We start from the raw sequence: 23,599 nt of genomic DNA on the forward strand, positions 1-23,599 counted from the left end.
CATTAGTGTGTGGAAGTTCGGTACAAAGGACTATTTGCCACTCACTTATTCATTTAGATTTTGTTTGGAAGTTAATATAAAGAGGCTCTTACACTTAAACAAGAAAATGATTAAAGATGTTTAAAAATAAAGGAGTTCTATTTTGACTCTAAAGGTATACCTCCTAGTTAACTTTGTAATCATGGGGGTTAACTTCATTCTTAGAATCATCAGAATTACAAGGATTAAAGAGCCTTTCAAACTCTGTTTCATAGGAGACAAAAATGTTAGTGAATTTTTTATTAGGTTACAAATGTACCCGCAAGTGAGAAATATGTATGCTTCATTAGTCTGAAGATGGGAAAGGAGAAGAGTACTTCAGAGTATGCTTCATAATGTCTCTTCACCATCTACATCAAAAAGCATATCGTAGTTGTTGGTCTCCATGTTCATCAAACCCTAAAACAGAAAAGCACTTCTTACTAAAGAAACTCCCAAGGATACAAATATGAAAGATTCTGTGCAAATGATGTATAGATGTGCTATGTTTAGTTAAGCAGGATAATTATAGTGTTAATAAACTATGAGGTACATCTGAGGTCAAATTCCCAATTTATCATTTCATGTCTTGAATAATTCCTACAAAGTCATTAGGATTTTACAGATAATATCAGTCACTTCAGCAAGAAATAATTCAAAATAGCAAGTAGTTAAACTTTTTGATTCCTAAAACATATTTCGTTTCCTAAGAACATTTTATGGACCATGTGCAACATACCTCCATGGACTTCTCATGCATGTCTTCAATTGCTTCCATGGTCGGACTCTGACTACATTCGGACAGTTTTAATGCTTGTTGTTCTTTTTGATAATTGTTCTACAAATGTAAAAGGAAAACATTACTGTAACAATTCTGTTCATTTTTGTTGTTACTGCCATGCAGCATGAATGCTAGGCTAACAACCAACCACTTAATGTATTTCCAATACTAAAATGTTTACGTGAGCAAAAATAATTCCATATGAAAAGTAAAAGGAATAGTTTTCCAAGTGATTTAACATTTTAACAACTATTATGACTAAATATACTTATATTTTTAAGTAACATGAAATACAATTATACTACCAATTGTGGGTTAATAAAACTTTTTTTTTATGAGAAATTGTTTGCCATGCTGCAGAGACTGGCCTTAGCCTCTCAAGTACTTAAGTTTATAGGCATGCACCATGTAAACATGAACTTGGTAAAATCCTAGCCCTGTAAGCTTAACTCTAGCTAGTGTTAATGCTTTTACCATATGGTGGCCTCCTTTTTCTAACTAGCAGAAGTAATCCCAGGAGGTGGTTCACTACCTCATCTCTGTATCTAGTCCCCACCTAAGGTGTATGTGCCATGTCTTCTACTTTCTCTTCCTTTCTTAAGGATGCCTTATACTTATTCTTTACTAAGTCCAACATCTTCACTTTTCTCAACTATTGTCAAGAGTTTCAGCAATTGTAACTGTTATTTTAAATTCATGACTTTAGCTGGCTGTCAGTGTAATGCCTATAAAACTAACTTTTATAAAGTTTGAGTTAGAATGATCACAAGATCATGAATAGTCTTGATCACTTAAAGATACCCTGCCTCGAAATAAAGTGTAAAAAGATGTCTGGGGACAAAGTTTAGTGGTAGATTTGTTTTCTCTAGGTTCCAATCTCAAGTAACACATGGAAGAAGTAATATAAATTTCTCTTCGTATTCTTTATGTTGGCAGACAACCATGGTAATTTGCATTTAAAAAAATTAAGACAAGCCGTTTCCACCTTTTCTCATTGTGCTACTAGATTCCTATTTTGTCCTTTATTCACTGTGATCAGTTTTGTACCTCACATTTCCACTCAAATCATCCTGATTAAGTACAATGACCTGCACTTTGTGAAGTCTCCCTTTAAAAAATGTACACGTGCATACATATGGAGACAAAGGATTAATATTGGGTGTCTTCTTTGGTTGCATCCCACTGTTTGGGAGACAGGGTCTCAATGAACCTAGAGCTCATCCATTAGGCTACAACTGGTGGCCAGGAAGCTCTGGGAATCTTCTTATCTCTGAACTAAATCTGAGTTTGGTGGTTCTAAAATGCTCACCACCACACCAACTTTTATTGTTGTGGTGGTTTGTTTTTAGTTTTGCTAGTTTGTTTTGTTGTTGGTGGTGTTGGTGGTAGTGGTGGTGGTGGAGGTGTGTGCGTGCATGCTTACTCAGGGAATATAAACTCGAGTCTCCATGCCTACAGTGAGAAAGATTACCAAATAAACCATCTTCCAGCCCTGCAAATCTATTTTATTTGGCCCATTAGCAGCATATGACAAAGTTAGTGAACTTTTCTTCCTTAAATGTTTTCCTTCACTCATGGTAGTTTTATTTGTACCAATTTTTCTCTTCCCTTACTGGTTCACTCTCACCCCCCTACCCCTACCTCATGCAGAATTACAAATATTGAAGTACTCTGGGAGTCCGTCTTTAGACTCCTCATATACATGGATGATTACTCCCCCTTGAAATTTCATCCAGGGTTCAAGGTTTAAAAATTGCCTTCAATTGGAGTATTCATTTACTTTTTATCTTTAGTCCCTATCTCTTTCCAGAACTGACTCATAATGGCGGCTTCCTCAATGCCTTCCCAGGCAGGAATGGATCTCCTGTTCATTTCAAATTGAATACTTCTCAAACTATTAACCAATCAAATAAAAAATAGTTAATATGGTCATCATCTCAGATATTACTTGGAAACTATGTGCTGACTACAGTCATTGGTACAGTAATGGAGAGATGATCTAAAATAGTTTGGTGATATTCTTCCACAGGAATATTCTGCCAGGGCTGTTGAGAAAGGTTGTTTCTATCCACTGTTGTTACAAAATTTGTACTAAGTTTAGGATTGTAAGAACTGATTTGCCAGTTTGAGTTGGCTTTCGAATATTAACAACAGAGTCCAGATGACACCAGTAAGTAAGCTTTCTCTCTCCTTTCAACTGTACCTGAGGCTGACATAGTGTGCTTACTTTTGTAGAAACTGGTAATCCTCTCTTCATCTTTCAGCAAAAGTCTGCCTCTTGAAAATTTATAATCGGGTCTACCAGAAAATACCTAGTGGTTTTCATTGATATAGTATGTGATCATACTTCTCTGCTTTACAATTCAGTAGGACTAGAACAGAACCAAGGATAGATAGATAATGAAACTTAACTTCGTTTCATGTGCCCAACACAAGGCTAGTTTCTCCATTCCTACTTGATACTTAGTTATTCTAGGTTAATTATAAAGTTAGTTATGATACCAACCACTGATTTTTCTTGTTCTTCATTGAATTTCTGTATATCCATATCAAACTTCTGCTCACACAATTTGTTGTTGATCTTCTTTCTGTAAAGCACAGTAATAAAAGCAGTCACATTTCATACCAATATGAAAAAGAACACTCAAAACAAATTAAATTGACCATTTCATACTATAAAAAGAAAAACAGCAGTAAAATATTATCTAATGGGAAATCATTATAGTTTTTTTTCCCTGAAAGATTATCAGAGAAGTCTTCTTTTATGTTTTAGCTTTTCAAAAATTAAAGTAGTTTTAATACATATATATCTTATTTTAGAAAATTAATTGTATTTCAAAGTATTTTTTCATTATTTTCTATCAAATATAATGTCTAATTTATTTTGCTATATTGATTCAGTTAAGACTTAGTGCAAAACATAAGTCAATTAAAATATACAAATTGTCTGCATATGTAATTGATTTTTTCCATATTGTTAAACATAATAAACAACAAATTACATTTCTAAGATTTTGTGCAAGACTTCTGTGTTTCCACAATGAATGTAAACCAAATTTTAAAATCTCATTAACAGGTACTTAAAGTAGAAAATAAAAATTTTCACAGATTTCTAAGATTTAGATTTAGTTTCCTTGAAGGCATGAAGTTATAGGGTTAACTGCTTAGACAAAATCAAAGACGCACATTTTTACTAAAAGTTCAGTAATGTTTTTTTTTAACTTCAGCCACATATAATTTTTAAAATGATACAAATGTGACCCTACAAACCTAACAACTCTACCTCTCCCATTTGTTTGTTTGCCAAAGTCATTCTAATTTCTGGTTGCTTTTTTTTGAAAGAATCTTTGATATAAGTTTCCATGTGTTTTCTCTTTATGTGACTCCAGGTCCAAGGTGTCTGAAATAATCATCTTATATCTATGGGAAACAGGCACATATGTGGTGCACATATATACCTGTAAGCAAAACACTAATACACAAATATGTCTGAAAAATAGGTATTAAGAGCTTTGTTTCTTAAGCCATGTAAGACGTTTTGGGTCTATGATCCTAGTCTAGGAAGCTTAGCAGGAGATTTCCAGTGTAAAGGACAACATAGGTTACATAGGAAAATTCCAGCCAGCCTGACATACATAGTGAGACTATATATCAAAGACAAATTATTATCCTCAAAGAAAGCTCATGCAACATTCAATTACATATAATTTAAAATAGATTCTTTGGGATCTGAGTTTCATTCCCTCACTGGTTAGTAAATTTGTCTTTCACTTTCAGTTACATAATTCATTTTATAAAAACCAGTGAGGGGTTTGGTGAGATGATTCATCAGTTATGAGCACTGGTTCCCTTCCAGAGATGTGAGAATGGATTCCCAGCATCCACAAGGTTGCTCACAACCTATAACTCCAGTTCCAGGGAATTCAATGCCTTCATCTGGCCTCCTCAGGTACAAGACATACAAGCTGTGTACATACACACAATCAAGCAAAACAAACATACCCATAAAATAAAATTTAAAAAAATAAGTAATAAGGGTTATATTAAAGAATTCATTTTTCCATTGTGTCATATAAAGAAAAGCACAGAGGAGTTTTAGAAAAGAAACTGACTTAATATAAAATTAATACTGGGTCAACGAAATACTGTTGCATGTACAGAATTTTGTATACATATCACTTAGCTTTGAATACATGGAATGTAGAAAAGTTTACATCATTTTTTTCCTCTAAAAATCCCTTCAATGCAGTTATGAAAATGCCTCAGTAATAAATAGGATTTACTGTGAAAGGAGGACGTTCGCAAGTTTGATTCTAGTACCCATTTGGAAAACTAACCATGGATGGTTGCTTCTACAATAGCAGCACTGTGGTAGGCAGAGTGAGAATTGCTAGGACTTGCTGGCTGCTTATCTAGCTACATGTTCAGTGAAAGAGCAGGTCTTACGGGAATAAGGTGGAAAGAAATAGAGCAAAACCCAACATCCTCCTCTGCCCTCCACATGTGTATATATGCACCACAGACACAAATATACGAAAAAATTAAAATTAAGTTTAATTAATGTCACACCTGTTGAAAAAGCACCATTTTCACTTCTGTACCACAGGCAAAAATAAGTCCATGATGCTAAATCAAAAATATTTGCAAGAGTCCGTGTCATGAGTAGATCTTGGGTGCTGACCTAGTCCCACAATACCCCTAGTAAGCTCAAATCCCAGGTGCTCTAACACTACCAGGATCACAGGAATGGCCCCAACATCAGGAGTAACTGAGTCCCTAAGGATCCAGGGACACAGGAACTCCTGCCTTGCCAGTGGCATGGATTCCTTCTGGTCTGAAAATGCACTTGGATCAGACCTGGGGTACTGGCTCTGCACCCACTCTTAAAACACCCATAGGGAGCATGACTCCCAGGTATTCTGAAATGCCCAAGATCACAGGATCACAGAGGAAGCTCGACTCCCAGGAGATCAGACACACCCAGGAACACTGGAGTTCTGACAGAAGAGCACAGCTGAGGGCACAACATCTTTCCCAACAACCTGTGTATCTGGGACCCCCACAAGAACCAGGGAAACAAAATCATCCTCCCGGCCAGAGGCACAGGTTCCTTGCAGTATGCAACTGTGTCTAGAGAAAACCTAGGGCTCTGGCACCCCACCAAATCTTGCAACACCAAGAAAACGTTTAACCCCCAGGAGCTCTGACACAGCAGGATCTCAGGAGATTGGTCACACCAGGATTTCAAGATCCAAGAGGCAGCATGACTTCCAGGAGCTCAGACACCCCCAAAATATCAGGATCCCAGGATCCCAAGATCTCAGAGACAGCTGGACTCCTATGAGTTCTGACACAACTAGGATTACAGGAGGGACAGGCTCCAGACAGAGACAGCAAGGGAAGGTAGCACCAAAGAAAATGAGATGGCATGAGGTAAGTGCAAGAATATAAGCAATAGCAACCAAGACTAGTCGGCATCATCATAACCCAGTTTGGCCACCAGAGCAAGTCTTGAATACCTCAACATATTGGAAAAGAAAGATTCAGATTCAAAATCACATCTCATGATGATGATAGAGGTCTTTAAGAACAAAAATAGTTCCATTAAAGAAATACAGGAAAACAGCTAGAAGCCCTTAAAGAGGAAACACAAAAATCCCTTAAAGAGTTAAAGAAAACACAATCAAACAGGTGAAGGAATTGAACAAATACCATCTAGATCTAAAAATGGAAATACAGAATAAAAACTCACAAAGAGAGATGAACCTGGAGAAAGAAAACCAAGGAGACATACATGCAAGCATCTCCAACAGAATACAAGAGATAGAATAGAGAATCTCAGGTACAGAAGATACCATAGAAAACATTGACACAACAGTGAACGAAAATGCAAAATGCAAAAATCTCCTAACCCTAAACATCCAGGAAATCCAGGACACAATAAGAAAACAAAACCTAAGGAAAATAGGTATAGAAGAGAGAGAAGATTCCCAAGTCAAAGGGCCAGCAAATATCTTCAACAAAATTATAGAAGAAAACTTCCCAAACCTAAAGAAAGATGCACATGAACATACAAGAAGCCTACAGAACTCCAAATAAACTGGACCAGAAAAGAAATTCCTGCCGACACATAATAATCAGAACAACAAATGCACTAAAGATAAAATATTAAAAGCAGTAAGGGAAAAAAGTCAAATAACATAAAAAGGCAGACCTGTTAGAAATACACCAGACTTCTCACCAGAGACTATAAAAGCCAGAAGATTCTGGACAGATGTTATATAGACTCTGAGAGAACACAAATGCCAGCCCAGGCTACTATACCCAGCAAAACTATCAATTACCGTAGATGGAGAAACCAAAGTATTCCATGATAAAATCAAATTCACACAATATCTTTCCACGAATCCAAACCTTCAAAAAAATAGATGGAGAACTACAACACAAGGAGGGAAACACTACACCATACAAAAATCAAGAAAGAAATCTTCTTTCAAGAAACCCCAAAGAAGATAGCAATATAAACATAATTCCACCTCAAACAACAAAAGTAACAGGAAACAACCAACAGTCACTGGTCTTTAATATTTCTTCTTAGCAATGGATTCAATTCCCCAATAAAAGACATAGAGTAATAGACTGGATACATAAACAGAACCCAGGATTTTGCTGCATACAGGAAACCCTCCTTAGTGACAAAGACAGACACTACCTCAGAGGAAAAGTCTGGAAAAAACTTTGCAAGCAAATATTTCCAGGAAACAAGATGGAATAGCCATTCTACTATGGAATAAAATCAACTTACAACCAAAAGGTTTTTGTTATTGTTTTTTTTGTTATTGTTTTGTTTTTGTTTTTGTTTTTGTTTTTTAAAGATAAGGACTGTCACTATACTTGTCAAAGGGTGAATCAACAAAGATGAACTCACAATTCTGAACATCCATGCTCCAAATGCAAGGGCAACCAAATTCATAAATGAAACTTTACTAAAGCTCAAAGTATATATTGTACCCTACATAATAATAGTGGGAAACTTCAACACCCCACTCTCAGCAACGGACAGATCCTGGAAACAGTAACAAAACAGAGACACTGTGAAACTAACAGAAGTTATGAAACAAATGGTTTTAACAGATATCTATATCTATAGATATCATAGAACATTTTATCATAAAACAAAAGAATGTGCCTTCTTCTCAACACCTCATGATGCCTTCTCCAATACTGACCATATAATGGGTCACAAAACAGGCTTCAACAGATATAAAATATTTAAATAATCCCATGCATCCTATCAAGTCACCACGGACTAAGGCTTATCTTCAATAATAATAGAAATAAGCCAGGCATGGGGGCACATGCCGTTAATCCCAGCACTCGGGACACTGAGGCAGGTGGATTTCTGAGTTCAAGTCCAGCCTGGTCTACAAAGTGAGTTCCAGGACAGCCACGGATACACAGAAAAACCCTGTCTTAACCCCCCAAATAATAATAATAATAATAATAACAATAAAAATATAAATAATAGAAAACCCATATATATACACGTGGTAGGTGAACAACAGTCTAATCAACGATAACTCGGTCATGGAAGAAATTAAAGACTTTTAGAGTTTAATGAAAATGAAGCTACAACATATCCAAACTTATGGGACACAATGAAAGCATTCCTAAGAGAAAAACTAATACCTCTGAGTGCCTCCAAAAAAGAAACTGGAGAGAACATACACTAGCAGCCTGGCAGCACAGTTAAAAGCTCTAGAACGAAAGGAATCAAATTCACCCAAGAGGAGTAGAAGGCAGGAAATAATCAAACTCAGGGCTGAAATCAAACAAGTGGAAACAAAAAGAACTATACAAAGAATCAACCAAACCAGGAGCTGGTTCTTTGAGAAAATCAACAAAATAGATAAACCCTTAGGCAGACTAAAGAGAGGGCACAGAGTCAGTATCCAAATTAACAAAACCAGAAATGAAAAGAGAGACATAACAACAGAAACTTAGGAACCCCCCCCCCCAAAATCATCAGATCCTACTATAAGAGCCTATACTTAACAAAACTGGAAAATTTGGATGAAATGGACAACTGTCTAGACAGATATCAGGTACCAATTTAAATCAGGATCAAATAGACCCTGTAAACACTCCTATAACCCCTAAAGAAATAGAAGCAGTCACTAATAGGCTCCCAACCCCCTCACAAAAAATAAAAGCCCAGGATCAGATGGGTTTAGTACAGAATTCTATCAGACCTTCAAGGAAGACCTAATACCAATACTCTTCAAACTTTTATGCAAAATCAAAAGAGAAGGAACACTATTCAATTTTCTATGAAGCCACAATTACACTTATACCCAAAACATACAAAGACCCAAATGAAGAAAGGGAACTTGAGACCAGTTTCACTTATGAATATTGATGCAAAAATACTCAATAAAATTCTGGTAAACCTAATCCAAGAACATGTTAATATGATCATCCTTCATGATCAAGTGTTCTTCATCCCAGGGATACAGGGATGGTTCAATATATGGGAATCCATCAGCGTAATCCACTATGTAAAAAATCTTGAGGAAAAAAAAACAGTATTATCTCATTAGATGCTGAGAAATCATTTGCAAAAATTCAATAACTCTTCATGATAAAATTCTTGGAAAGATCAAGTCAAGGCCCATACCTAAACATAGTAAAAGCAATATAGAGCAAACCAGTATCCAACATCAAATTAAATGGAGAGAAACTTGATGCAATCCCACTAATATCAGACAAGACAAGACCACTCTCTTCCTACCTATTCACAGTAGTATATAATATAGTAGAATTTTATAGTACTAGAAGTTATATCCATAGCAACTATATAACAAAAAGAGGTCAAAGGGATAAAAATTGGAAAGGAAGAATTCAAAATATCACTATTTGCAGATGATATGATAGTATATGTAAGTGACCCCCAAAATTCCAACAGAGAACTCCTAAACCTGATAAACAAATTCAGCAAAGTGGTTGGATGTAAAATTAACTCAAGCAAATCAGTAGCTTTCCTCTACTCAAAGGATAAACAGGCTGAAAAAGAAATTATGGATACAACACCCTTCACAATAGTCACAAATTATAATACCTTGGTGTGACTCGAACCAAGCAAGTGAAAGATCTGTATGATAAGAACTTCAAGTCCCTGAAGAAAGAAATTGAAAATCTCAAAAGATGGAAAGATCTCCCATGCTCATAGATTGGCACAATTAATTTAGTAAAAATGGCCATCTTGCCAAAAGCAATCAACAGATTCAATGCAATCTCCATCAAAATTTAAACTCAATTCTTCATAGAAATAGAAAGAGTAATTTGAAAAATCATTTGGAATAATAGAAATCCAGTATATCAAAAAACTATTCTCAACAATAAAAGAACTTCAGGGGGAATCATTCCCGACCTCAAGCTGTATTATAGAGAAATAATGATAAAAATGTATGGTAATGGTACAGATACAAGTACTTCATGAAATTCACAGGCAAATGGATGGATCTAAAATATATAATCCTGTGTGAGGTAACCCAATCCCAATAGAACAAACATGGTATGCACTCACTGATAAGTGGATATTAGTCTAAAAGCTCAGAATACCCAAAATGTAATCCACAGACCACATGAAGCTCAAGAAGAAGGAAGACAAAAGTGTGCGTGTTTCAGTCCTTCTTAGAATGGGGAACAAAATACTCCTGGGAGGAAACATGGAGATAAAGTACAGAGCAGAGACTGAAGGAATGACCATCTAGAGTCTGCCCAAACTGTGTATCCATCCCATATGCAGACACCAAACCCAGTCACGATTGTGGATGCCAACAAGTGCTTGCTGACAGGAGCCTAATATGACTTTCTCCTGAGAGGCTCTTTCAGAGCTTGGCAAGAACAGAGGCTGATGCTCACAGCCAACCATCAGACTGATCATAGGGTTCCCAGTGGAGGAGTTAGAGGAAGGACTGAAGGATTTGAAGGGGTTTGCAACCTTATAGGAAGAACAACAATATGAATGAACCAGACCTCCCAGAGCACCCAGGGACTAAGCCATCAACAAAAGAGGGGGTATCATGGCTCCAGTGCATATATAGCAGAAGATGGCCTTGTCAGACATCAGTGGGAGGAGAGGTCCTTGGTCCTGTGAAGGTTCAATGCCCCAGTGTATGCACATGCGAGGGTGGGGAAGTGGGAGTGGGTGGGTGGGCGAACACCCTCATAGTATCACAGGGAGGGGTAATGGAATAGGGAGTTTCTGGGGTGAAACCAGGAAAGGGCTATTATTTGAAATGTAAATAAAGATATTATCACATAATAAATAAATTAAATTAAAATAAAAATATTCACAAAATACTACATATAAATAAGTCATTAAGATGTCATATAGTATATTAATCAATATTATCTAATATATAAATTATGTTAATACTATATAGTTTTAAACAAATTATATATCCAAAAATGTACCTTCAAAATTTCCCAGTATATTTTGTACTGGAGATCTGTGAAGTAATTAAAGCTTTACAAAGTAAGGATGCTGGGGATACTGTTTGATTGCTCAGCTTTTGTCCTACAAGCAGGACGATGAGAGTTTGACCCACAACATTACAGCCTCCAAGAAAACCATTCAAATTAAGGATTAATCTTATAGAAATATTGTTTATAGTATATATCATATTTCAATTATTAATATACATTACTTGCTATACAATCAATTAAACTTTTCTGGAAGTACTTACACTAAGAAGGAAATAGTAAGTTTGAACATATTACCGTGTATCTCCAACTACTTCTTCAGGATTTGCATTCCCATCATCATGAGTTACTGGATTCTGTACTGGGTTCGTAATAAAACAAGATATTAAAACAATTATGTTATTTTGCAAATTTTAATGAAATACTTTGTGATCATTCAGGCATAGTGCCAACATTAGGTTTTAAAGCAGATCTATTATTTGCCTAGAAGTTAAACAAAATCAAGTAATGTCTAATTGTCATCTAAAAATATGTTTTAAGCTATTTATTTATATGTTGTGATTAAAGACGAGAGATACAATATGAGATTTTTGATCTCCTTTACAAGCCTAAGAAGAACAACTGAGAAAAAAAGGAAGTGTAACATCAATGCCCATCATTAAATATCTGGTACCTTCCATAAGGTCCAATTCTGAAGCATTCCTAACTTGCTGTTCACCACTTAACAAATTCCAGTTTTCCATTGGTGTCTCTACAGAACGTGCAAAACGCTGCCATTCCTCTGAGAAACTTACGTTTTCTGATTTAAAATAAAAAAAGAAATTTTCTCAAGCCTTTTGAATAAAAAATCACTTAAACTAATAAAATTGAAATATAAAATAACATTAAGGAATGATTTTTACAAAAACAGCACTTCATAATTGCATGAAGAGTTTAAAGATAAAACCATATTTCTATTACCCTCTGATTTAATACTAAAGACTTTAGTATTTAAACATGGAACACAATAGTTGGCTTCAAAGATAGCCATTAATAACCTTAACTTTAATATGTACACATTTTTAAAAAGAATTATTTAAGTTGAATAAAGTATCTTGGTCTTCCTTACTATAAAAGAATAGAGGTTTGTTATTTTTTAGTTTAAAACTCTCTCTCTCTCTCTCTCTCTCTCTCTCTCTCTCTCTCTCTCTCTCTCTCTCTCTTTCTCTTTTACACACACACACACACAGACACACACACACACACACACACACACACACACACACACTATGATGGCTTTAACTGTGACTTCATGTGGGTTTATATCTAAACATAGGAGGATCTGCATGTTGGTCCCATTCCTGCAAGGTTTTTGATAAGTTAGAGCAAATGTGTCTGCATCTCAATCTCCAAATAAAATCATAGTTGCTATTATCACAACCAAGCTCCTCAATCTTTTTCATCGAAATACAAATCTAAATTATAAAGTTCTGTCTGGCTGGACATATATTTCACTGCTACAGCAAGAAGCTCTGGGTTCAATCTTCAACTATGAAAAACCCCCACAAATTTTAAAAGTAAAAAATAAAACAAGTATGTTTCCTCAGGTCCCAGTACATTTGTAAGGCTGAGGACTTCAGTTTCGAGGCCAGTTCAAGCTGCACATGAGGTTTCAGACACTCCTGAGATACAGAGTTAGAGCTTACTTCCCTAAACCAAAACAACACATAAATAAACACAGCCTGGCCTGAAGTATGTCTGAAGTTCCAGCACTTCAGAGGCTGAGAGGAGCCTCGGGATTTTGAGGCCGTTTGGATCCTATATATATACAAATTTCGGCAATCTGGCCTTTCAACACCAGGTAGAAGAAAATGAAGACTCGTCTTCAGTTTGTTTTTAATGAATTTCTGTCGGGTAGCAGCAGCACAGAAAAGGTTCTAGTCTGTTTCTGCCACTAACTGACCTCCAGTTTACTCACACTTCACATCCCCAGGCCCAAGGAAGACTTTCAGGGTCTCCAATTCCATGGCCTTCCTGCTTTCTGCTAGATGCTAGGCTTTTCAAACTCCTGCCCTTAGTGAAGTTCTCCGTTTTTCACCGCAGAGGTCTAAGTGGGTAAAGTCGATTGTGAACCCAGCAGCAGTGCTATCCGGAGTCCAGGGAGGGTCACCTCCTCTCCTTACTCTGGAAGTAACACCTCCGCCCCGCCACCTTCACCCCACCCGGACCCCCACCTGAACCATTATTAACCATCTTTTAACAGGTCACTGACTACCTCCACAGAGACTTCCCCCTACCATGCTTCCTCAAGAAACTTCCCTTCCTCAAGAACTCAGCTTCGTGGCCACCACAAAGCATACTGGGTAACAGGGATTGGGCAGCTGGAAAACAATCTCAGCCAAGCCCCTTGCTGATTGGCCGTGTTTGCACATGCTTACTAAAGTGAGAGAGGCTCTATCAGTCATCTGTCATCCAAGCAGCAAATAAGAGATAGTATTTTAGCTGCCACTACTACCCAGAAGTTTTCCATTTTCCAAGTTTGCAATACTAACTTGAAACTTAAAATAAAATGAACCCTAAAGAAGACTCTCCTACTTTGTTTCAGTTGAAGGGGCTGTTATGTGTATTTCGGATTTGTTTTATTTATTTAACTAACGTGCTTTTGCATGTTTGTATTTGTTCAACATGCATGTCTGGTGCTCATAGAAACTAGAATAGGATGCCAATTCCCCTGGATCTAGAATTACAAATGGTTGTGAGCCATTATATGGGTCCTAGGAACTAAACCTTGGTTTTCGAGCAACAAGTGGTCTTAATTTGAAAGCTATCTTTCCATCCCTGTCCTGTGTGTGTTTTAAGGTATGCTGGATCATTTCTCTCGATAGATGTTTATTTTTAATATACAGTGGAGATTATAGAAATATGACACTTTCCTAATATTGTCTATTTCCAGAAAAAGAAAAAAAACATAATTTTAAAGGATTCTGTAAATCATAAAAAGAGATTCAGCAAAAATGATGTGTATACATTTCAGTATATGTGTGCAGAAGAAGGCTTTATTCTCAATCATATTCCAACTTACATTTTTTGTTTGTTTGTTTTTCCAGACAGGGTTTCTCCGTATAGCCCTGGTTGACCTAGAACTCAACCTGTAGACCAGGGTTGCCTCAAACATAGAAATCCCCTGCTTCTGCCTCCCAAACGCTGGGATTAAAGGCATGCGCCACCACTGCCTGATCCAACTTAAATCTTCAGAGACAGGGTGTCTCTGAATCTGCAGCTCACCAACGTCACTAGCCTGGCTAGCCAGCTAGCTATCTCTACCTACTCAGCACTGGACTGCAGCCTGCATTTTTAAAGTGGATTCTAGGTCCCCACCTTAAGTCCATATATTTTCAAGGAAAGCACTTTACCAAGTGAGCCATAATTCTAGCCACTCTGCAAGGTTTGTTATGTTGCTGTAGCCACTGTCTTTTTTTTTGGGGGGGGGGGTGTATTTCTCTAATCATGCCTAAATTTAGGTTCCTAAAATGCTTAATGCTGGTTTTGTTTGTTTCCTTATAATAGCCAATTGCATTTCTTGCTCACTTTACAGTTAATTGGGCAAACTGGGAAAACTAACATTTCATTTGCTAGGCTTATTGCTGTGTTTTGTTTGTTTGGTGGGTGTTTTGTTAATTTCGTGTGTTGGTTGGGTTTTGTTTTGTTTTTTCACCACTGAAGATGAAACTCATAGCTATTACATGGTGCTGTACCACTGAGGTACACCTTCAGCTAATCTTTGTTTCTGAATGTTGGGTGAGTAGTCATCTGTATGTGTTTTAAAGAAAACTACAATTACTGTGAAACCTAAAATTATCCTCTTATGCTGTAGGGTTTATAGAGATCTGATGCCATCTTATGTCCTCTTCAAACAACAGGCAAATATCTCCAAAAACACCTACCTCCAGATTTATCCAACATACTGTCTTGTTCATCTCTGTGAAGAAAGGACAATAAAATTTTAAAGCTAGAAATATAGTGGACTGGTAGAGCATTTGCCTAGCACACAAAAAACTTTACACAGGAACTTCTTTTAATTATTTAGAATAAATATATAATGTTTGGTTTGGAACAAATGTCATTTGCATATAAAATACATGGCAGACAACCAAAGTGAACCTGAATTATTTACTTTTAACAATTCATACATTTACAACACACAGTAGTTTATTCATAACTCTCCCACACTTGCTGAGACCCTTCTTCTTCCCAGATGGTCCCCCTCTTATTTTTATTATGTTTCTCCTTTTGTTTGTGTGTATATCTGGGAAGATCCCATGCAGGTGGGTATATTGTCCTAGTTGCTATGTGTTTGTGATGACAAGGACTTAAGGACCCCAAGCTGGGCTTGAACTCAATATATAGCTGCATCTGACCATGAATTGTTGATTTTCCTGAATCTACTCCTCCAGTGAAGGGATCACAAACACTACTTTTGAAGTACTCTATTGAACTGGGAAAAATTGAAAATATTACCTTATATCTTCATCTGCTTCTACGTGAGGCGGCATATTCTCATGTTTGCCAAATGCTGGCCTCTTTACTATATTGACAATAGAAAATGGAAACATTTGAAAGTATGCTATATAAGTAATAGTTAATAAAGTATTTTCAATTTGCATTTCTCTGGAAAAACTGCCCACGTGAGTTTTTCAAACAGTTTTATAAATGAAATAATTACATCAAGGTTATTGAGGATACAAGGAGAAAACAAAACTTAAGGATAATAGGTATAGATGAGAAGTAAGATTTCAGACTTAAAGGGCCAGTGAATATCTTCAACAAAATTATAGAAGAAAACTTCCCTAACCTAAAGAAAGAGATGCCCATGAACATAAAAGAAGCCTACAGATCCCCAAATACTTTAGACCACAAAAGACATTCCTGCCATCACATAATAATCAAAACACCAAATGCACACAAAAAAGAGAATATTAAAAGCAGTAAGGGAAAACAGTTCAAGTAACATATAAAGGCAGACCTATCAGAATTTCACCTAACTTCTCCCCAGAGACTATGAAAGCCAGATGATCCAGGACAGTTGACATACAGACCCTAAGAGAGCACAAATGCCAGCCAAGGCTACTATAAACAGTAAAACTCTTTTACCATAGATGGTGAAACCAAGGTATTCTATGACAAAACCAAAATTACACAATATCTTCCAACAAATCATGCCCTTCAAAGGATAATGAAGGGAAAACACCAAAACAAGGAGGGAAATTACATTCTAGAAAAAGCAAGAAAGTAATCTTGCAGCAAAACTAAAAGAAGATGGCCACATGAACAAAATTCCATTTCTAAAAACAAATATAACAGGAACCAACAACGACTTTTTCTTAATATCTCTTAATATCAGTGGACTCAAATCCACAATAAAAAGACATAGACTAAAAGACTTAATGTGTAAGCATGACCCAGCATTTTGTTTCATATAAGAAACAAACCTCACAGACAAAGACAGATATTACCTCAGAGTAAAAGTCTAGAAAACAATTTTCCAAGCAGATGGTCACAAGAAACAGGCTGGAGTAGGCATTCTAATATCAAATAAAATTGACTTTCAACCCAAAGTTATCAAAAAAGACAAGGAGGAACACTTCATATTCATCAAAATTAAATTTACCAAGAGGAACTCCCAATTCTGAACATCTATGCTCCAAATGCAAGGGCAGCCACATTCATAAAAGAAACTTTAGTAAACCTCAAAATACACATTGCACTGCACACTATAATAGTGGAAGACTTCCAAACCCGTCTCTCATTAATGGACACATCCTGGAAACAAAAACTAAAAACAGACACAGTGAAACCAACAGGAGTTATGAAACAAATGGATTTAGTTGATATCTATAGAACACTGTATCCTAAATCGAAAGGATATCCCTTCTTCTCAGTACCTCATGAGGCCTTCTCCAAAACTGACCATATAATCAGTCACAAAACATGCCTCAACAGATATAAAAATATTGAAATAATCCCATGCATCCTATCAGATCACCACAGACTAATGCTGATCTTCCATAATAATATAAATAATAGAAAATCCACATATATGTGGAAGGTGAACAACAACCTACTCAATGATAACTTGGTCAAGGAAGGAATAAAGAAGGAAATTAAAGACTTTTTAGAGTTTAATGAAAATGAAGCTACAACATAACCAGACATATGGTACACAATGGAAACAGTAATAAGACTAAAATTCACAGCTCTGAATGCCTCTAAAAAGAAACAGGATAGAGGATGCAGGAGCAGCTTGACAGCACAACTAAAAGCTCTAGAACAAAAGGAAGCAAATTCTCACAAGAGGAATAGAAGGCAGGAAACAATCAAACTCAGGAATGAAATCAACCAATTGGAAACAAAGGAACTATACAAAGAATCAACCAAACCAGGAGCTGGTTGTTTGAGAAAATCAACATGATAGGTAAACCCTTAGCCAGACTCACTAAAGGAAACCGAGACATCATCCTAATTAACAAAACCAGAAATGAAAAGGGAGACATAACAACAGAAACTTAGGATATCCAAAAAATCATCAGATCCTACTACAAAAACCTATACTCAACAAAACTGGAAAATCTGGATGAAATGGACACATTTCTAGACAGATATCAGGTACCAAATATAATTCAGGATCAGATAAACCCTAGAAATACTCCCATAACACCTAAAGAAATAGAAGCAGTCATTAATAGTCTCCCAAACAAAAAAGCCCAGGATCTGATGGGTTTAGTAAAGAATTCTATCAGATCTTCATGAAGACCTAATACCAATACTCTTCAAACCATTATGCAAAATCTAAAGAGAAGGAACATTATTCAATTTGTTCTATGAAGCCAGAATTAAAATTATACTCAAACCATACAAAGATCCAATGAAGAAAGGAAACTTCAGACCAATTTCCCTTATGAAAATTGATGCAAAAATATTCAATAAAAGCCTTGCAAACTGAATCCAAGAATACATAAAAATGATCATCCATCATGATCAAGTACACTTGATCCCTGTGATGAGGGATGGTTTAATATACAGAAATCCATCAACTTAATCCACTATAGAAACAAACTCAAAGACAAAAATCACATGATCATTTCATTAGATGCTGAGAAAACATTTGACAAAATACAGCACCCATTCATAGTAAAAGTCCAGGATAGATCAGGAATTCAAAGCCTATACCTAAACATAATAAAAGCAGTAGACAGCAAACCAGTAGCCAACATCAAACTAAATGGTGAGAAACTGGAGGCAATCCCGCTAAAATCAGGGACTAAACAAGGCTGCCCACTTTCTCCCTACCTATTCAACATAGTACTTGAAGTCCTAGTCAGAGCAATTAGACAACAAAAGGAGAACAAATGAATACAAATTGGAAAGGTAGAAGGCAAAATCTCACTATTTCCAGAAGATATGATAGTATATATAAGTGACCCCAAAAATTACACCAGAGAAATCCTAAATCTGATACACAGCTTCAGTGCAGTAGCTGAATACAAAATTAACTCAAACATATCGGTGGCCTTTCTCTACAAAAAGAATAAACAGGATGAAATAGAAATTAGGGAAACAACACCCTTCACAATAGTCACAAATAATATAAAATACGTTGGTGTGACTCTAACTGAGTAAGTGAAAGAAGGATCTGTATGATAAAAATGTCAAGTCTCTGAAGAAAAATCAAAGAAAATCTCAGAAGTTGGAAAGATTTCCCATGCTCATTGATTGGCAGGATTAATGTAGTAAAAATGGCTATCTTGCCGAAAGCAATATAAAGATTTAATGCAATCCCCACGAAAATTCCAACACAATTCTTAACTGAGTTAGAAAGGGCTATTTGCAAATTCATCTGGAATAAGAACAAAACCTAGGATACAAAAACTATTCTCAACAATAAAAGAATCTCTCCTGGAATCACCGTGCCTGATCTCAAGCTGTACTATAGAGCAATTGTGATAAAAACTGCATGGTACAGGTATACTGATAGACAGGTAGATAAATGGAATAGAACTGAAGACACAGAAATGAACCCACACACCTATTGTCACTTGATCATTGACAAAGGAGCAAAAACCATCCAGTGGAAAAAAAGACAACATTTTCAACAAATGGTGCTGGCTCAATTGGCAGTTAGCATGTAGAAGAATGCAAATTGATCTATTTTCATCTCATTGTACAATGCTCAAGTCTAGGTAGATCAAGGAACTCCACATAAAACCAGAGACACTGAAACTTATAGAGGAGGAAGTGGGGAAGAGCTTCGAAGACATGGGCACAAGGGAAAAATTCCTGAACAGAACAGCAATGGCTTGTGCTGTAAGATTAAGAATAGACAAATGTGACCTTATAAAATTGCAAAGCTTCTATAAGTCAAAGGACACTGTCAATAGGACAAAACAGCAACCAATAGATGGGAAAAAAATCTTTACCAATCCTAAATCAGATGGGGACTAATATCCAATATATATAAAGAGCTCAAGAATCTGGACTCCAGAAAATCAAATAACCCCATTAAAAAATGGGGACAGAGATAAACAAAGAATTCTCAACTAAGGAAAACCGAATGGCTGAGAAGCACCTAAAAATGTTCATCATCCTTAATTATCAGGGAAGTGCATGTCAAAATAAACCTGAGATTCCACCTCATACCAGTCAGAATGGCTCAGATCTAAAACTCAGATGACAGCAGATGCTGGCGAGAATGTGGTGAAATAGGAACACTCCTCCATTGCTGGTGAGATTGCAAGCTGGTAAAACCACTCTGGAAGTCAGTCTGGTGTTTCCTCAGAAAATTGGACATAGTTCTACTGGAAGATCCAGCAATACTCCTCCCTGGGCATATTCTCAGAAGATATTCCAACTTGTAATAATGACATGCTTCACTATGTTCATAGCATCCTTATTTATAATAGCAAGAAGCTGAAAACAACCCAGATGTCCCTCTTCAGTGGAATGGATACAGAAAATGTGGTACATTTACATAATGAAATACTACACAGCTATTAAAAACAATGAATTCATGAAATTCTTAGACAAATGGATGGATCTGGATGATATCTTCCTAAGGGAGATAACCCAATCACAAAAGAACACACATGATATGCATTCACTGATAAGTGGATATTATCCCAGAAGCTCAGAATAACCAAGATACAATCTGCAAAACCCATGAAACTCAAGAAGAAGGAAGACCAAAGTGTGGATACGTCATTCCTTCTTAGAATGGGAAACAAAATGTCCATGGAAGGAGTTATAGAGACAAAGTTTGCAGCTGAGACTGAATGAATCCAGAGACTGCCTCACTCAGGGATCAATCCAATAAATAATCAACAAACCCAGACACTATGGCAGATGCCAACGAGAGCTTGGGGACAGGAGACTGATATAGCTGTCTCCTGAGAGGATCTGTCAGTGCCTGACGAATACAGAAGTGAATGCTCACAGACATCCATTGTACTGAGCACAGGGTCCCCAATGATGGAGCTAGAGAAAGTTCCCAAGGATCATAAGGGGTTTGCTGCTCCATAGGAGGATGAACAATATGAACTAACCAGTACCCCCAGAGTTCCCTGGGACTAAAGCACCAATCAAATAAAACAGATGGTGGGACTTATGGCTCCAGCTGCATATGTAGGAGAGGATGGCCTAGTATGTCATCAACGGGAGGAGAGACCCTTGGTACTGTAAAGGTCCTATGCCCCAGTATTAAGGAATGCCTGGGCCAGGAATTGGGGGTGGGTGTGTTGGGGGCAGGGGGAGAGGTAAGAGGAGAGGGGATTTGCAGAGGGGAAATAGAAAAGGGGATAATATTTGAAATGTAAATAAAGAAAATATACAATAGAAAAAAGGAATGAAATAATTTATTTGCAGATATTATGAAATAAATTCATGTTTTGCTAACATATAGGAACAACGTTCATGTCTTTTTCTGGGGTAAAATCATAGCAAGTTATCGTTTCTCAACATATTATGTCTACAGTGCCAAGAGTAGGTATATGCACTGCTAAAACTCAGGTATAGGAATATATAGATATAGGTAAAATTAGAAATGAAGTATATGAAAACTTAGAAAAGACTTCTTCCATTGCAGGTGAGTTGGGAAAGGTCTAATGAACTTCAGGACACAATCAATACTGAAGACTGGATACCTTCAGAATGAGCCTGCTCTTCTTCTTCATCTGAATCATAGTCAAGAAGTAATAAGTAACCATCCTTTGGTATCACCCACAGTTTCTTAATAGACATTTTTCTCTTAAGCGCTCAGTTGTCTTCTTAGTTAAAAAATAAAAATAAAAAGGAAAAAAGAAAAAAATGTAGTTATCTAAATCCAAAGGTATCATTTAAATAGTTAAAAATGTCAAAAAGTCAAATAATTATATAATTATCTTAGCTCATTGAAAGATTGTTTCTTTTGTTTTTTAACACTTATATTTTTAATAATTTGTTTTTATCAGAGAGTTTTGCATACATATTCAATATGGTCACACGTGTACATGTGTATGTGTGTGTGTGTATGTGTATATGTATACACACACACACACACACACACACACACATATATATATATATATATATATATATATATATATATATATATATATATGCTTCCCCTTAAAATTTCCTTCATGTATCCCATTTATCATGTCCCTCTCCCTCCCAACTTTGTTTTAAAATCTTCTTTAACTTACTTATTTTAAATCCTTCTTTAGAACCCAAGTTAACAATCTGTCATTTCTCAGTTTAAAAAAGGCAAAAACAGGCCAGCCTTTAATACGTGAGTCCTCCCTTTCTCACCAAAAATGATGAGCAAAATGTGTTTGCATTTAAACTTTGAGGCATCTGAATTTTGGTACTATCTCCCAAAGATTCTTTTTAAACAAAACATCAGCAATTCTGATTTTCAGTATATCTCAGTTTTAAAGTAAATTCATAGTACTATCCAGAAAGATGATGAACATGGTAACTATATATTCATGTCAAGAAGACCCAATGCTCAGTCTACAACAAACACTCACCACCACTACCCACACAGAAAATCCTTATATTGGAGAAATTTGGGATTGGGGGAAGCCGAGGATTTCAAACATCTGAAGATTATAAGTTAAAGGCCAGCCCAAGCCAGACCAGTCTGAGCTACAAAGGAAGATCCCATCCTACAGAACTAAAACTGAGAGAAAAAGCTGAACTTGGTGGTCCAAGTCTTTAATCCCAATACATGGGCGATTAGACAGGAGGATCCCTGTTCAGAATCCTTCCCAGATTACTTATTAATCTCTTGTAATGTCTCCTCTTCTTCTTTTCATTCATTCTTCCTACGCCACTCCCCTCTCTGCAATGTCCATACAGTCTATACCAAAGGAACACACCGTAGAGAAGACAATGAAGAGGGAGGAATCCTCAGTGTGTTTTAATTGGATCCGGGACAGCACACAGGGCAAGCGCCAAGTTGGACCCTAAGGCTCCTTACAGCACACAGGACAAGCGCCAAGGCTCCTCACTCACAGCCCCATGCTCCCCCGACCCACAATCCTGCAGCCAGCTCTCTGATCCTATCCCAAGGCCCCATGATTGTGTCCTCCAAGGGTTCACAATCTTCTAAGGCCCTGACCTGTTCAATCCTCTGCCATGAATATGGTCCTCCACCTTCAGTTAACAATCAGAAGCCATAGGAAATGGCGATCATGAGGCATTCCCTCACCTAGTGGCCACCTGGGCCTGATATGCCCCACCCTGTCATACCTCGATTAACTGTCCAACAACCCTGAGCAGAGCCGATTATCACTTAAAGGTTATCTCAGAGGTGAACACCTTCACAACTGCACCCTTCCGTGCTCAACTCCTCAATGGTAAAAAACCGTTGTCAGCAGAGATTCCTGGACTGAGGATTCTGAGGACCCTTTGTGATGCAAGCTGGAGAAATCAGGTCTGTGCTGATTGGCTGAATATATCCTGCTCATGCGTACATGGAGTACCAGGCACCATCGCTTCAAAGGGAGTTTTCAGAAGGTGGGAATGAGCTACTACTGGCTTTAAGACAATTTCTAGGTTTTAAGCCCTTACATACTTGAAAAACTTGAACAAATGTGAAACATATGAAACACTGCAAACGGCACTACTTTATTTCAACAGTAGAGGCTCTTGCATGCCATTTTGGTTTGTATTTATTCATATGCGTAACAATGAATGTGTGTGGACTCTTTCTGAATGTACATAAGCACACCACAAGAGTTTATTCTGTCCTAAGAGATCAGAAGGGAGCATCCAGATCCCCTATATCCCCTGGTACCC

The 23,599-nt window shown here is 36.8% G+C and overlaps 1 protein-coding gene across 1 annotated transcript; it reads right to left on the reverse strand.

Annotated features, from left to right (window-relative positions):
- Window positions 1-264: 264 nt before the first annotated feature.
- Window positions 265-23,187, reverse strand: Gm4836 (predicted gene 4836). The gene is made up of 9 exons (NM_009529.3): window positions 23,051-23,187; window positions 21,460-21,582; window positions 15,785-15,851; window positions 15,211-15,245; window positions 11,961-12,086; window positions 11,585-11,648; window positions 3,306-3,387; window positions 758-856; window positions 265-438 (listed from the first exon to the last, which is right to left on the reverse strand). Exons 2-9 carry the CDS (start codon window positions 21,554-21,556, stop codon window positions 370-372), a joined length of 639 nt encoding a protein of 212 aa, NP_033555.1. The 5' UTR covers window positions 21,557-21,582; window positions 23,051-23,187; the 3' UTR covers window positions 265-369.
- Between the last annotated feature and the right edge of the window lie 412 nt (window positions 23,188-23,599).

This window comes from Mus musculus, chromosome X (assembly GCF_000001635.26).
Source record: "Mus musculus strain C57BL/6J chromosome X, GRCm38.p6 C57BL/6J".
NCBI lineage: Eukaryota > Metazoa > Chordata > Mammalia > Rodentia > Muridae > Mus > Mus musculus.